We start from the raw sequence: 16952 nt of genomic DNA, 5'->3' as shown, positions 1-16952 counted from the left end.
TGCATTAAATAGCACATTCAATTGAATCTAACTTAATCTTGTCTGTAAAACTGCATTTGGATCTCCTTTCGCCCTCTTGGGGAGCTCATTATTATTCATTAGGGCCTCTACCGTGATAAAGAAAGCTGGCTGTCCACTTAAAGTTGAAGTTGAACAGACAGAGGACGGAAATGATTCCTGTTTCTGTCATGTCAAATGATAAACAGTCTGGAGGTGCTAAGTGTTCTGCAGAAAATACATTAATCTGTCATTTTCCCTCACTTCTGCATGCTACATGAAATGAATTATGCATTGTTTTTGGGCAGTGGTGTGTTGATCTAAGGATTGGGAGCTGTGTGTTTTTGTGCAAGCATGAGCGTGTCCACCATGACAACAGACACACTCAGTCGCGTAGGGAGAGGAGAGCCACAAGGAATGATTCAAATCAATGCATACATGAATGACATCTATAGGTAACAAAGGCAGTCTGGGATTGATGTGATTCAGTAGGTGCTAACAGGGGAAAACCCCTTCCAATGGTGCTTGTTCTCATTGTGCTGTCAGCCAATGTTGGATTTTGATTAAAAATGTTCCGTAACAGCGGAATTCGATTCTCTTTGGTGTCATTTCAACATCTTCCATGTGTGTGTTATCTGTCTTGGATGGTGGCAGCTATCAGTTTGAAACAGGACTGTATTTTTTTTTTCTAGGCAGATGGACATCTCGACAATGGGTATGGTGCAGTAAAGTGAAAAAGAAAAGATGTTTTCTTCAGCTCCCCTGCTTTGCTTGACTAGCGAGTAGATCAATAGCATTCGGACAGCTTTCCTTCCCGTCCATCCGTCTTTGCTTCTTTAAATCTTCCCTGCACAAAAGCCTTCAGGATCAGCAAATCAAATTCTTGAGGTGCTCATAAGCCACTAAGTAACTGATAAGTAACTGTAAGGCTCTTGGTGTGATACACAATACTTGTTTATTGAGTTTTAAGATCTATTGCAATACTAAACACTTGAATGCCCACGGCAGGTAAAGAAAAGGTAAAATCTTTGAAAAAGAAGGAAGAATGTAGTTTAAAACACGCATGCCAAGTACAGATGTACTGCTTGTGTGCATGCTTTTTTATATGGTTTTGAAAAAGTCAGTTGCTTTAGGTAACGTAAAGAGTTACGTGGTTTTCGTAAGAGCCGTCTATTCTCACCTAAAACGATACACCCACGTCATCGGGTCAGAGGTCACTCTTCTGATGGAACCCGACTCTCTTGTGAACGTGCGTACGGCCGTTGCTAGAAGCCAGTGATTATAGTTTATGAAGTTTTAAATATGGATATTTAACACTAGTTGCCAAAATTGAAAGCCAGTCTGCAGATAGTGGGCAGTCGGAGTTGACAGATTTCACAGAAATCGCATAATGTATGATGGGCACAGACAACTTTAGACTTTGATTCCAATAGTAGGTGATCAAAAAAATGTTGTTTTCATTATTCATGCATCTCCTAGCTTGTTGTGTTCAGAACGATTTAGTCATTTAGTGTTGATACCCAGTTTTCTCTGTAACCATTTACAAAGTTGCCAAGTATATGATGTCTAGTGTTTTAAAATCTGTTCAGATTGTAAAAGTCGTGTAGCTTTTTTGGGGAGTCACAACACATGACATTTTTACAACCTGCATGTTTTTACATGTTGGTAGCACCACATGATTTTACAGTCAAAAGTTTTAAATAGTAATAAGCAGTGAACCACCCCCACTACCACCAAAACCTAAATGAATTTTAATACAAAAATTAAAAAAATATGCTGATCATAGAAGAGGTGTATTTAAATCACTGTTTCCGTGAGATGCATTTGTAATGTATTTAAAAAAAGATTAAATAGGATAAAAGATGAAATCACATCATTGACCCATTCATGTATATAGCTCAAAAGAAGCAATCTACATTTACTGTAACATTTATAATCATTCCAAAATGCAGTATTGTGAGCAATGCTTTCCATTTAGACCTTATGCCAACCACATACTACACAATTATAGCTCTGTTTTTCCACTCTCTGACATTTGATGAAGATTGCTGACAAAACCCCCAAATCCGAGGCAAAATAGTGCATGATTGCTATGTTTGAATTATCAAAGTCACGGTCTGAGGGAAGCGCTGATGCCGAGAGATATTTGGCAGGTCTGCGATCCAAGTCCAGTAGTGTGAAATGTGTTTTGACTGGAACTGACATCGGCAACAACAATAATGTACGGTCACATTCACCATAGTTCAATGCATTTTTTCAGGCAAAATCCAGTCATTTCACTAGACACCCACACAATAGGAAATTTTGCATGAAACGGAAAGATTTCCCTGCACAGGTTTTGCAATGGGTTCAAGTTTGCCACGCATTCACCGTGTTGACCAAAAGAAAACTGCATGATTTGAAAGTGACTTATGTGTAAGCTGTGCTTTGTACATCACTTCACTATTGACAATGGGCCTTTTTTGCACACAAAATTTCACTAATGTGACCTTACTCTACAGTGGTGTGTCTGGCAAAGATTTAGTAAACGTCTTCCATTTTAATAATAAAACCATTTAGGAGTTCTGCCATATCAGGAGAATTCATTTTCCTTTTGCAATTTCTCTTGCAAAAAAAAGAATCAAACCTTACATTTATTCTTTTTTTTGTCATTTTACTAGGATTGGAGCATCAAAGATTGAATTTCCTTGTGACAATGGGCACCGGGGTTCTGCATGCGAAGTAAAATTAGCGCTGGCATCAAGTGACAGACCTGTGCGAGCCCCATTTCAGTGACGCACATCAGATGGCCACATGTCCCTCTTCCCCCAACGTGCTGGAAGAAATAGGCTGCCAGCCTGTCCTCTGGGTGTGAAATCAGAGCCAGTTCTCCTTGGTGGAGTTCTCTGAGTGTGGGGAGACCATGCTGACCTGAATGCAATCCCGGTGGGGGGCTTCTGCCATTGTAACATGGCAGCAATGGTGGCTACGGTCGCTGAGCCAACAGAAATATGCTGCTTGCCTCAAGGACCGTGAGCCGTGGCCCAGTAAATGGGATGGGATGGTGCCTCAGGTGGTGGTGGTGGTGATGGGGGGGTTGTGGGGGGGGGGGGGGTACACAACGAGTACACACGCTCTCCTCTTACACATACCTGTAGCCAACGTCCTGGGAAAATGGCTTGCGCTGTAATTGTAATTTATATTATTAATTATATTATCAATGAATTTATTGTATTACCGCTGGAAAAAAACTGCAGAAAGCACTACATGAGCACTCCAGAAATGGCAGAGATTAAGATCTTAACACAGTTAGAATCTCTCTTTTGTGATTTGTCTTGCATCTTATGGTTATAAAACAGGACTAGCTTACAAAACTGATATTTTTGCATGCAGAGCACAATTCATCATCTTGTCTTGAAATCTAAAATAACACTGTCCTCGAACAACATTTTAGTGGTGATCCATTCCCGAATGAATGACTGGCTGTGTCATGAAACTGATTTCAGACAGACTTCTAAACCAGTGTAATGGATTAATGATCAACAACAAAATAGAGCGAGCTTTGGTGAAAACTAAGCAAATATTTAATTACTGCAATCAGAAGTGGAAGACGTTGGTCAAAAACTTACATTTACACACAAGCTGACCACCAACCACAACTTTCAGATGCCATCTTTATTTCTTAGCTCAACTGTCACAGAATGGAAAGCACAGGATTGTGGGATATCAAAGGCAGTAAAGGATACATCTATGCTGCCTTCAAAAATCGATCAGATGAAGGTATCTCAGGAGACAGGAAGCGAAGCTAGCTTTGGATTCAGACGTGCTTTGATGCCTTCCTACTTTGCAATGCATCCTACGAAAGCAGCATTTTTAAGCTTTCGGATACAGCCAGTGTTTTTGAACGAATTCAATGATTCACTCATACAGGCATTCAGCGGTTTCATTACTGAATGAATTAGGGACTTTGAACGAATCACTTGACTGAGTGAGTCAATGACTTACGGGGGCAGTTGTGGCCTAATGGTTAGATAATCTGACTAATAACCCGAAGGTCACGGGTTCGAGTCTCAGAACTGGCAGGAAATGTAGGTGGGGAAAGTGAGTGAACAGTGAGTGAACATCTTCCACTCTCATTACCCACAACTGAGGTGCCCTTGAGTAAGGTACCTAACCCCCAATCGCTTCCCAGGCGCCACAGCAAAAATGGCTGCCCACTGCTCCGGGTGTGTGTTCACAGTGGGTGTTTGTTCAGTAGTCGTGTACTAAGAATGTGTGCTCTGCATTTCACCCATCCGAGCATGGGACACCATATGGCTACACGTCATGTCACTTTCACTTAAGCTTAAAGTATCCCTGCTTACCAATGTGCAAACTATCAATCTTAATAATTAGATAATTCCAATCTGATTAGCCAAAGTGTAGTATTTTGAAAAGAGTATGCCAAACATCCCTGGATGGCCTACTCTTTCGGTAGATTTTTGAAGTGTGGATCCGTGCACACTCTAATGGCTAATATTGCCCACAAACCATTGCGCTTTGGAGGAGGATTTGGTTTAGTACTACAAACTCGAATAAAACATGTTAAAAAACTAAAAATATGGCAGATGTGTGTGACCCAAGTTTAGACAAATGGGTTTGAGTGACTAATATTTAACATTTAAACCGATAAAAAAATATTACAGACGGAACAAAAACAACAAAATACCGGAGACTGCAAAAACAACACACTCGCATTGACAAGCACTTGTGTCAAGATGTTATAAGATAGCCACAACTTTACTTAAAATAATACAATGTAATACTAGAGGGGAGAAAACTAGAGCAGACACTGGTCAAAGTTGAAACTTTCTAAAACGCATATGTCGACCATAGTGTATACATATGGTCCTATACGTAGATTCCTCATTCGACCACTCCAGACCCGCCATCTTGGAACGGTCAGCGTGTCGTCACTCACAGTAGGAATCAATGATGCCACAACATTGCACACCTTCTAGTTGTGAAACCAACGAGATTTCAATTCCCGAAGAAATGTGACCCTGGATTTGTGGCAATAGCCAACAATACATTATATGGGTCAAAATTATCGATTTTTCTTTTATGCCAAAAATCATTAGGATATTAAGTAAAGATCATGTTCCATAAAGATATTTTGTACATTTCCTACCGTAAATACATAATCATATTTTTGTGAGTGGATGCAGCAAAATCGCAAACATAAATGAACAACTTTAAAGGCGATTTTCTCAATGTTTCGATTTTTTTGCACCCTCAGATTCAAATAGTTGTATCTCGGCCAAATATTGTCCTATCCTAACAAACACATCAGTGGAAAGCTTATGTGTTCAGTTTTCAGATGATGTATAAATCTCAATTGCAAACAATTTACCCATGTGACTGGTTTTGTGGTTCAGGGTCACAAATGGGATAACCTTTCACAGGTGTTTTTATTTGTATTAATTTAATATTACAGCTTTTTACAATGGTACTTTTTAATGTTTTTACATATTCTATTGTGTTTGCCGACCCCTTCGTCTTGTATTGTGTTCGTTTTTCAAAATCATCTGCTGAAGTCTACTGCAGATATAGATTGCAAGTAGTGCTAACGGGAAGAATAATCACATGGATGAAGAATGTAATAGGTGAGAAATCCATTCTATTCTCTCCATTTAGTTTTTGTATTAAATTATAATGAGTTTGGTAAGGAAAACAGACAGGTTTTATTTCTCACTTATCTCACTTAAGTCCATACAGAACATACAGATGTGTCATCTGCACCTGCATTATTGTAAGCAGATCTTTGTTCAGGTGTTTGCATTAGCGCACAGCTCGAAATAAATACAGCGTAATAGATTTCTGCTGTTTCTTTTGGGAAATCCCATTAAGGTAATTAGTTTGAGCTGTGGCTCTGGAAAAAGCTCCACTTCATCTGCAAGGTTCAGTTGCTCAGTGCTTTTGTTCCTCAATTCAGGTCACTGACATGCAGAATTTAGCATTCTATACTGTACTATGATTGAAATCACACTGGGCTTAAGTCTTGATTATTTTCATGCAATGACCAAAAAATAAAGCATTCTGTATTCAAGACTTCTTTCTTTCTCTTTCTTCCTAAAATCACGGGTACTCTCGTAATGCCAAGCTGTGATGGTAATGGAGCACAGTACTATACCCTCCAGAATCCTCGATCATTTCGGGAAAAAGGTCTAGTAATTTTGCACTTTCAGTGAGGTAACTAGACTTAATCATTCAGCACACGGTGGGTGAGCATCTGGGTTGTGAGCTTCTCGGAGGAGGAATATGAAGAATACTGGTTTATGTGAAAAAATCATTTCAGTCCATATGTCCATACGTGCATGAGCAAATCTGAAATGGGGGGGGGGGGGGATCCCGTCTTTAACTAGCTTTACATATTTAAAATAATAGCAGCAATTAACATCCAGCACACACAGAGCCTTTCTGTTGACTCATGTTGAAAGAAACAGTCTCATATCTGCCATTTAAGAGTGTATGAACTTCTATTGTGCAAGATTTGTTACAAAATCTGTTAAGGGGCTGTTGGCATTCAGCATCAAAAACTTTTATCACTTTTATTCTTATCTACACTCTTTGATAATTAATTAAAACAACCATATCTTTAAAGTATCTTTAAGCTTTAAACCACATCTCTATGTTTTAATTACAAGATCTTAAGGGGTCAACCCAAGAATTCAGAAATCTCTCATATTTAGGTCACTGGAATTACTCGCTTATGCGGTGTCTGTTCCCCTGATTTCGGTTCAAATCATTATCTCATACGGAGTAACCCGGGGGACGGTGTTTTAAATCGCTCGGTTCAGAGGTTAAAAGCAGTCCAGATAATTACACTCAGGTTTATGGATTACAAACCAGTACTGCAAGAATAATGATCATGATCTGTGAATAAGAGGTGAGTAAAAACAACTCTTTTAATTACTTTTTTGTCTATTGATGACAGAACTAACATTGATTTCAAGGTAAAATCTGTGAGTAAAGCTTGTTCATTATTTGGTGGGACTTTCCATATCTAATGGTTGTCTGCATGTGAATAAGAAACATCATCCACATACTGCTAAAAATGTTTTCTATTGGGTTACTATTTTCTTTTCTTATTTAAAAAATGTAAGAGTCTATACGGTGCAGGTGCAGAGCAGGTGGATAAATAAAAAATAAGGCAAGAAAAAACATTCAGACTCGTATGAAAAGGCTCTTTCACAGCACCATTGAGGTTCTAGATATCACATACAAAGGATGATTCTTTATGCACCCATAAAAAAGTTTTATTTAGCACCAAAAAAGGTTGTGCTACTGCTAAAAAAAAAAAAAATCCCACAAATTGAGTGCTCTTAGAGCCACTTTTTCTAACATAGTCTATATATTATTGCTCTTAGTCTTTGTTTTTGTAAAAAGAAAAAGAAAGGAAAAAAGCATAAAGTCGTTTAAGCTTTCAAAACTTTCTTATGCAGATATCGAAGCATGAAAATAAGCATGGCAGTGAAGAAAGATTGACATTATCTTTACAATTCGATTTCCAGCTACTGACTCACTTCCGGTGTCAACCAAAATGGATCCCTCTTAAGGGGGCTTCAATACTCTCACTGTATTTTGTATTATTTCAACACAGATATATTTAGGGAGTAGATAACCACAGAGTGGGTGATGTAATCACTCCAGAAACAGAACAAATGAGAGTTTAAACATTTATAATGGAGCCATTCTTTCGATCCCGGCGTTAAACAATGCCATGCACACAACTGCAGCGGCAGCCCACGGTATAGTTGAAGTAAATAGGCTTATTTCACAAAAGCATTGTGCTCTAAGCATCTCCTTTTCTCTTATACACACACACACACACACATATATAAATATATCTTTATATATGCTTAGTATAGAATAAGAAAGTGGTGCAGAACCAACAAAGTTTTGCACCACAAGCAACACTTTGAATACTTAATATGCGTTATATATGTATCATTTATATGTAATTCAGTACACAAGTGCATTATATTGCATAGAGGTATACTGAGCACTCGAGCCAGGAGAAACCATGCTTTTAGACTGTTTCAGGAGCATAAATGTGGTGCATAGTTTATGCTGAGCTCGTGGGGAAAGAGAGGAAGTAGGTTACAATCAACTTACGCATGTTGTTTGCTCTCGCTTGCACTGTGTCATAATGCTGTGTGTGCATTCCGATGGCCTCCTCATGCTGACCCTGACGGGCGCCTTGCATGACGCTTGCAACAGCTCTGTTGAAGAACAAGCAGTTTGTTAGCTTATATGCATTGAATTGCCTTGCATTGTGTAATCATTCTGTATTTGGATATCAGAGCACAGCTGAATGGCATACAGTGATATAATGTCGGTAGACTGACATCTATTCATTCAGTGCTATTGGTGCCGCTGTCCAGAGTGCTGATTCAAAGAGTACAGGTTTTTCTGTGAGCCGCTCTTTCAGCAACCTGCACACTGTGGGCTGTGCAGCTCTCATCAGAGGTTTTGACCCACTATATCAGTAGGAACAAGAGATTTACACCTCCACCATCCAAGCTGAGTAACTAAATGGTAAAAACTGACAACCAAACGTTATGCAATATGATGTAATATCAAAAACGGTTTGTTCAGTTCTCTTGGTTTACATGTGCAAACTAACCATGCTTTCATGTGAATCTCCTGAGATCTGTGATTCAAGAGAGCCTTTTAAAAGAGAGCTTGCATAACACAATTCCATGAATTTAGAAACCATAATGAACATTCACAGGATTGTTTTTGCTCTAATTAGGCATGAATGTGCATGGGAAGGATAGGCACAACAGTAAATGCAGAGCTATGGCAACCAACATTTTTGGCACAAAAGCTGCAAAATATTGAGTTAGTGAGGAGATTTTTTTTTTTACCCGTTCTTGGAAGGAATAAACAATTTTCAGCCTATAGATGCCATTCACACAGAGTGCGTTTTTTTAATTAGCTTTTAGCCTAATTTTTGGTGTCAATGTACACATGCATCAGACCGACATTTTTTACTGTCTCACGCTATGAGCGCTTTGCCTCTTTCTCCCACTTTTCTTTTTTGTAACTTATCCCATCTAAATTATGTATAACAAAATAAATATAAATAATGGCCAAAAAAATGGTCACCAGCGATTTGCTTCATTCAGTTTATAGTTGTTTTTGAATGCACCATGTGTGAATGGCCCCTAGCAATCACTCACAATGGATCGTTTGTTCAAAAACAGAGAGATGCGCAATTTTAAAAGAGAACATCTCTTAACTAGACAAAAATGTAACGCTCATGTCACCACACTCTGAAAAAGCAGCGAGATACGATGGAAAGTCAAAGACATCGGTCTAGCTCTGTTTACATGGGGAGGGAAACCATTAAAAGCAGTGCAGACTGGCACAACTGGCACACACACACTGCTTTTACCATACACTAATATGAATAATAATTTACTTAGTCAAGCCAACATGACTATCAGTTACCTACCGAGACATGCTCTCTCTGTGAGGTCTGTGAGCCTTTTCTAGTCCAAGTTTGGTAAATATCCCGACAAGTGCCATGATTGCCACTACTCCACATATTATATATACAATCAAGTTTGTTTTATCCTTGGTTGGATCGTGTCTAGGGTCTATGGTTTTCTTATACGGTGTCTGTCCTGTTAACCATACTGGTGTATCGTAATTTTTACATGTGCTCTGATCCAATCGAGAGTGTTTAAAAGCGCAGCAAAATCGGAAGCCACAAGTGCCGCAACAAAATAAATAATTGCCTGTTTGACAAACGAACGGCGGATCCCACTGTCCCATGACATCATAGTAACCCCGACATTTGTCTTCAGTATGTGGAGGTTCAGAAACGCTCTCCTCATCCCGGGACCCATTGGATCCTGAGAGCATTATAAAGCCCTCGAGCTGCTGCGCTTCCCCGTCCGCGCTGCACAGCAGCACCAGAACTTTCACAAAGAAGTATTCTAACAGCAAGACTGTCCATTTCATCCTGTAGTCTCCTGGGGGCTTCCTTGGAAGGACAAATTGAGACAGAGAAACGACTCACTGACAGCAGGGCATAAATCCACATGAGTGAACAAAGCCATTCGGAGAGGTTTGCATTTTCAAAAAGGTAAATTTAAACTGCAGTTTTTTTTTCTAAAGTCCACTCTGACAGCTGCAGATCGCTATCCCAATTGTTCAGCTGATTCTCAAGTACTTTTAGCCCCCTGAAAGCACTGCGCCAACTACCCTGAAGGCTGTCTTTGTTTGTGATGATGACAGGAGAGCTGAGGCAGAACTGTGGAGCGCGCGCGCTGAGAGTGGGAGAGACAGTGCGTAAAGCGAAGGAGGAGACATGGGAGGGATTGGACACGAAAAAGTGTTCTTGTAGTAAAGAATCACAGTGAAAAGTTGCCGTCTGACTTGAGTTACTATATGCAACTTGTAAAAGATTATACGTTCTTATCAGGTGCGTAAAATAACGTCTGAAGGCTCCAGCCTAAAAATAATAATAATAAAATCGCAACATAGGCTAAGTAGCCTATAATATGCAGCTCGTAAATCAATTCCATTACATGCAAGTTACTAGACTATGCATATGAAAAAAGACAATTTAAATGCTAAAGGTTTGTGGTTTCTTTGCGCAATGCATGGGTCTGTGCGCAACCCTTTGCGAGATGCGTCAGTGCCTTTAACATCATCTAATTTAAAGGGGTGGTACAACGCCCCTTTTTACAATATGTAAAATAAGTCTCTGTTGTCCCCAGAGTGTGTATGTAAAAGTGTTAACTCAAAATACCCCACAGATTTTTTTTTTACAGCATGTTAAAGTTGTCCCTTTTTGAGGGTCAGTAAAAACGCTGTATCCCTTTAAATCCAAATGAGCTGTTGCTCCCGGCTAAGAGGGCGGAGCTTCAAGAGCTCCTGTGTCAGAAACTCTTCTGCCTTTTATGTTTAAACTGGAGTCGGACAATGATGGAGAGACTCAAGAAGAAGTGACAACATGTATAATGCAACATGACGTTTCTGAATTGTTAGTTGATGAATTTATGTTGCTGATGTGGAGTTAACTATCTTAAATTAGCATTTTCTGTCATGATAATCTATAAAATCGCTTGTGTGGGAACTGTTGTAAGATGCCTACAGAGTGACATGCTATTGCATTTGTGTTACCTACTGTATTGCATGTGAAAAGACGGATGTGACAGCTTGAGCAGACTCACAAATGTGCTCTACTACGTTTCTTCCTTTTCTCAATATGGACTGCGTGTTCCGGGGGCGGGGTTTATGTAAATTTTAGGGTTAGTGATGTCACTATCCTGATGGGAGGAATGTCGTGTAGTCCCTACCAGCCGTTTGTTGTAGTCCTTAAAAAACTATTTATTTTAAAGCAAAAATCTTCCTTTGCTTTGAACTTTGAGCGTTGTAACTTTGCAGATGTATGTTTATGCTTAAACAGCAACATTACACACTAACTAAAGTTAAAAAAGTGAAATCATAATCAACCACCTGCGTAATTAAGTGTGTCATCCCTCCAAACATGTAAGACAAAATGGATAGTCTACTTGGATTTAGCAATGTAACAGTTTCGGTGTTCATTACTACTTTTTCAATTGTAATTTTTACTTATTTACTGATCAGTACAGCCCCTGATCCCCATCCATTTTAATTGGAAATCAGAAATCCTGCTAAATGTTTTTGTTTTTCCAAGTCATTCAGGTTGCTAAGTAAATTATGACAAAAGTTTAATTTATGGCTGAATATGAACCAGAGTAGCCTACTTATAGCAATTATTTTGTAAATAGCATACAACGTCTTCCAATAGAATAACGTGAGAAACAATTCAACTTTTTATATTAAGGACATATAGGCCTCTAAGTTTACTTTATGAATATGCAAAGCTCCTGACTATATAAATATGCCTACCATTATGAACCTATTTTAAGCTACCTGTTTGCATGAAAAGTGTGCTTTATGTAGATAGCCTACATACATCGCAAATATATATATATATATATATATATATATATATATATATATATATATATATAAAAAAAAACATGTAGCCTATTTAACAAGGCTATACATTAATTGGACTAGCCTATCTAATGTAATCAGAACACATGCCATAGTCGAATCTCACATTTATCTCAAACTTTTATCTGATTTAAAATTCCACCGAGTTATAGGCCTACTCTAAAGAATTACAAAAGATACTTAGAAATAAACCAATTTTGTACCGAGAACTTTTTAGTTATTTCTTTGCGGTTTGTTTATCAATTGTTTGTTTGTTTGTTTATCAATTTATCGTTGTATCAATTTAGTAATACGGTCCATATAAGTAGTGTCGTTGTCCCTCAATTTGTACATCAGAAAATATATCCAAATTGAGCATTAAAGAGCCGATCTTCGAGTCAGACGATGGTTTTCTAGAGGACTCCGAACATTCTCAGGCATTGCTAATACATCCCCAAACGCATCGATTCAAGAACGCACTGTTATTAAGTAACCAATGCTTTTATCAGGTTTAGCAACAGACGCCCTCATTTTGTTGCCAAACAGAAAAACGAAACGTCATCGTAGGAAATCCAGATTGAACATTTTATTGTCATATACTATAGCGCGTTTCAATGGCAGAGGACGAAAGTGTCTTTCTGAGGGCGAAGGATCGGAGTTATCAGGGACTGACTGAAGGTACGGTTAGCTGAGGCTAGCTAACGTCGATTTACATTATAGATGATCCAGTGAAACTTTTATTATGACAGTATGTTTTGGTTTCTGGTCTTTTATATATTTTATAAGCCCTGCAATCCAAGTTTATAATTCCTTGTAAAGTCGTTGACCGGGGTGTACTTCCAACAAGTCTTTGACAAGCACACTACCGCTTCTTTATTACGACTATTATTTTGATAACAGACCTTTCAGTAAGTATTCTGTGACAAATATCAAACCACCTTGGGAATGTGCCGTAGATAGTTGCAGGTCAATTTAGATAGAAACTGTAACGTCACATGACATGCGTTGACATAACATAGGCTAAGTGGGTTAAAATGGGCTAAATCAGTGATTATCAATTGTTTAGTTTTTTTTTGTGTGTGCTTTAGGAGGACCCAGATTTAAACATATCAAACGTTTTTAGTAAACAAAAACCAACAATATGCACTTATTCATATGAAATTGGGAAATCTGTATAAATAACAGAAGTGTTGCACTTCACTGAAGTGATTACAAATTTGCACCACAGTACCATAGAGTTTGCAAGGACAAACCATCTTTGACAATAACTACAAAAGATATGGCATTTTCTCTCTTTGAAAAGCTTATTTATTTTGCAGTCCTATAATAAAATATTTAAGTACATTTAGCATAGTTTTTCCATATCAGAATAATAGACATGACTGCTAGAATAAATCCGCTGATTTTCTTGTATAAAGTGCTGCAGTGACAACATATTTTTGTAGGCTAACCCAGAAGTTAGCATCACCCTGGTTCCCTCTGTGAATTTTTCCGTTGGCTTTTAGGTTATTGCAGAAAAGCTCTGTGACCAACAAAAGTTTATAATTCGTTTTCGTTTTGTTCTTCATGATAATCTCCGCAAAAGAGCACAACTATTATGATTTTTGAAGCCTAAATATAATCGGCAGAAGAAAAGGCTAAATGCCATAAATGTCAATGTCACCACCCGTAAGCACCAACAACTCTTTCGGTCTTTATTTAAAAAACATTTGCCCTGAAAGTTTGAGTTAGTATAGTTTGTGATTACTTATCATATTATATGTCGTAGAATAAATCATGAAAATACATTGACCTTGTGTTAACCACAGACTTTATTTCAGGCATTTAATCAAAAACCCATTGACTTTTGACAATAAGTTATTTCTGGGTTTTGGCCTTCCAAAATACATAATTCCTGAAGCAATCTATTGCTACCACTAATGTTGGTAGTGTCGAAATCAAAAGTGCATTATTGGTGTTGAAGTTTTTGGCAAAAGGGAATGCCACAGCCATTTTTCTCTGTTTTCTCTAGTCACAATCTTGAAAAAATGTGGTGTGTGACATTTTGATTAAAATGAAGAGGCCAAATTAAAAAATGACACAAAACAATGGAAAATAGATGCATAGGTAAATTATTCACAATAATATCATTAAAATGCGTTTTAGAAAATAGATTTGAAATTTTTATTTCAATATTTGGTTTTGGTGTTTTTCATTTGAGTTTGTTCAGGTGAGTTTCAAGTATTTTCTGTCCCTGTGTGGTTTCTCTGCTCACTGTTTATGTAAATCCAGTCTGAAATCTTCATCCCAGACTAATTTCTTGCTTATTCTTTGCTTTGCACTGGCAGTGTTGACATCTGCAACTTTTTTTCTTTTTTTTTTATGTGAAAAGCCTACAGCAGTGGCTGTTAGCGGATGCTGTGAGTTGAGTTGATATTTTAATGCTTTATCACAGGAGGCTTTTATCTTGACTTATGATTAGGTTAGCAGTATTTGAAAGCTCTGGGAGTCATCTGAGATATCCCTCTGATTTATGTTTGCTGAAAGAGGCTTGTGCTTATCGGCTGTCACGGGAGCTTTGTCTGCTCCTCTCAATTCATGTTGTTTAAAGTTGCCTGAAAATAGTTTCCAGTCTCTGGGGACTGTACATGAAAGTGTTTGACAACAAACAAGATTCCAGGCAGCAGATGGTACATTTTAAATGCTTTTTGAGTTGGTCAGATATCATGTGTTTTTATTATATTTATTTATTTTAACCAGGTTTTGTGCTTTCCCAAAGTGATGCTCGGAGCATAGCAAACACTTCATCTTGTTAGAAAGACAAAACGAATGGATTGGAACAACTTGGTTGGCCCATAGAGATTTGTGTTGAAACTTCATGCTGCATTACTAATTAAAATGTAGCTCATTCGAAAATGAAAAGTTATTTTAACATAGATTCAATGACAAAATAGATTTGGAATTGAGAACTCATTCTTATTCAGAATTCCGGCTCATGCTTTCTTCTGCAGTGCGGATGAAATAGCGTACTGAAATACGCTGACAGTTTCCTACTTTACTTAAAGCACTGCAACACTGCTATCAAATCAACAGCATGGACAAGCATTGTCCAATTACTGAACAAATGACTCTTATGAGCCAGTTCTTTTTAGTGAATTTAAAACATACTACACAATCTTGTCCAACTCCCAAATGAATGACTCTTATGAACTGGTTCTTGTAGTGAATCAAAAACATGCACCGCAACTAGTGTAGCCTGGCCACTGAGTAGATGACTCTTTTGAGCCAGTTCTTTTTTAGTGAATTAACAACAAAGAGTACAACCAGTGTAGTCCGACTCACTCCCCAGTGAATGACTCTTATGAGCCAGTTCTTTTTAGTGATTCAAAAATACATTGCACAACCAGTGTAGCCCAACTCTCCAATTAATGACTCTTATGAGCCGGTTCTTTTTAGTAAATCAAAAACATAGAGTGCAACTAGTGTAGTCCGATTCACTCCCCAGGGAATGACTCTAATGAGCCAGTTCTTTTTAGCGATTCAAAAATATACTGTGCAAGTGCAACCAGTGTAGTCTGACTCTCCAATGAATGACTCAGTTATGAGGTGATTCTGTTTAGTGAATCAAAAACATAGAGCACAACCAGTGTAGTTTGACTCTCCAATGAATGACTCTTATGAGACAGTTCTTTTTTGATTAATCAAACACACACAGGTTACAATTAATTTTGAGACTTAAATCCTTATTGGCTACACTGCCAGGATCAGGAACAGATAGAAATTCTCTTTTTCTTTTAGCTCTTGGGGCTTGCTGCTCTGACAAAAATCTCTTCACACATACTCTATATAAGTGAGTATAGAGAAAAGCAAAGACCAGGCGTGTATATGATGTTCCCAGCAGGGGTATCCTCTTCATTTATATTTTGACCAAGTTTTAATGCTGGAAGTTTCTCAAAGAATCATTGGTAAGAGCTGTGAAAATGTATATTTTTTTCCAGCCATTTTTGTTTCCTTATAACACAAGAGCTGCTGTGAAGGTGTTATACAGCTGAAGTTTCTATAAGACACATTCCAGGTGTTAGGGCTGTGCCCTTAGATTACTCTCACTTGAGATAAAGATTTTTATAAATACTTTAAAACAGCTTGATAGTAAACATCTTATGTAATGTTTAATTATGTAAAGCAGTGTATGCATTATACACAAACAGACCATTAATAATTGAGATTTTTTACAGTAGATAGTTTGTCAGCTTCATGTTTTTTTCTCTTGTCCTACCCAGATGAACAGAAGGAGTGGAGCGGGCCTTTTTATTTCATCCAGGCTGCAGACCCTCAGCTGGGTCTGATGAAGGCATGGAGGATTGGTGACTGTGATTCAGGAGGTGATGAGTGGACTGAGGAGGTCCAGCTCACAAAGCAGGCAGTCCAGGCTATCAATAAACTACAGCCCAGACCTCGCTTTATGATCCTGTGTGGAGACCTGGTCCACGCTATGCCTGGTAAGCCATCTTTTCCTCTGAAACTGTTCGGATAGGTTTCTCCTGATATTTCAGACCACATCTTGGTGAACTATTAAAGGGATAGTCCACCAAAAAATTTAAATTTACTCATCCTCATGTCATTTCAAACCTGTATGCATGTTTTTTTTTATTTTTATGCAGAACACAAAAGAAGAATGTCAGTTACCTAAAAGGTTAGCCCACAGTTTAGGCCCGTTGACTTCCATTGTATGGACATAAAAGTACAATGAGTCAGTGCAATGGTTCCTAAACTATTGGGTTACCAAAATTCTTCAAACTATCTTCTTTTGTGTTTTCATTTTTGAGTGGACTATCCCTTCAAAGTAAACACAGTCGGTTGGGGTTTAAGTTAATCTAAAGCCCTATTCGCACAGGATAAGTATTACCTGGTGACCTCTAGTAATTTGTAATAATTGCGGAGGTTGTCTGTGATCTTAATCCCGTGCGAATCAG

General features: G+C 38.1%; 2 protein-coding genes across 2 annotated transcripts in view; one reads left to right on the top strand and one right to left on the bottom strand.

The window, feature by feature from the left end:
* Window positions 1-10258, bottom strand: part of shisa9a (shisa family member 9a) — a 36095-nt gene extending 25837 nt beyond the window's left edge. Inside the window, exons 1-2 of the mRNA XM_079851260.1 lie at window positions 9479-10258; window positions 8134-8240 (exon numbers count right to left, since the gene is read on the bottom strand). Coding sequence (XP_079707386.1) covers window positions 8134-8240; window positions 9479-9990 — 619 coding nt within the window. The 5' untranslated portion in view covers window positions 9991-10258. The remainder of the gene's footprint in view (window positions 1-8133; window positions 8241-9478) is intronic.
* A 2143-nt stretch (window positions 10259-12401) lies between these two features.
* cpped1 (calcineurin-like phosphoesterase domain containing 1) overlaps window positions 12402-16952 on the top strand; it is a 30483-nt gene continuing 25932 nt past the window's right edge. The window contains exons 1-2 of the mRNA XM_079851887.1: window positions 12402-12678; window positions 16260-16478. Coding sequence (XP_079708013.1) covers window positions 12615-12678; window positions 16260-16478 — 283 coding nt within the window. The 5' untranslated portion in view covers window positions 12402-12614. The remainder of the gene's footprint in view (window positions 12679-16259; window positions 16479-16952) is intronic.

This window comes from Squalius cephalus, assembly GCF_949319135.1.
Source record: "Squalius cephalus genome assembly, chromosome: 19".
Lineage (NCBI taxonomy): Eukaryota > Metazoa > Chordata > Actinopteri > Cypriniformes > Leuciscidae > Squalius > Squalius cephalus.
The sequence above is the reverse complement of the archived record's forward strand: the minus strand, read 5'-3'. Positions and strand labels throughout refer to the sequence as shown.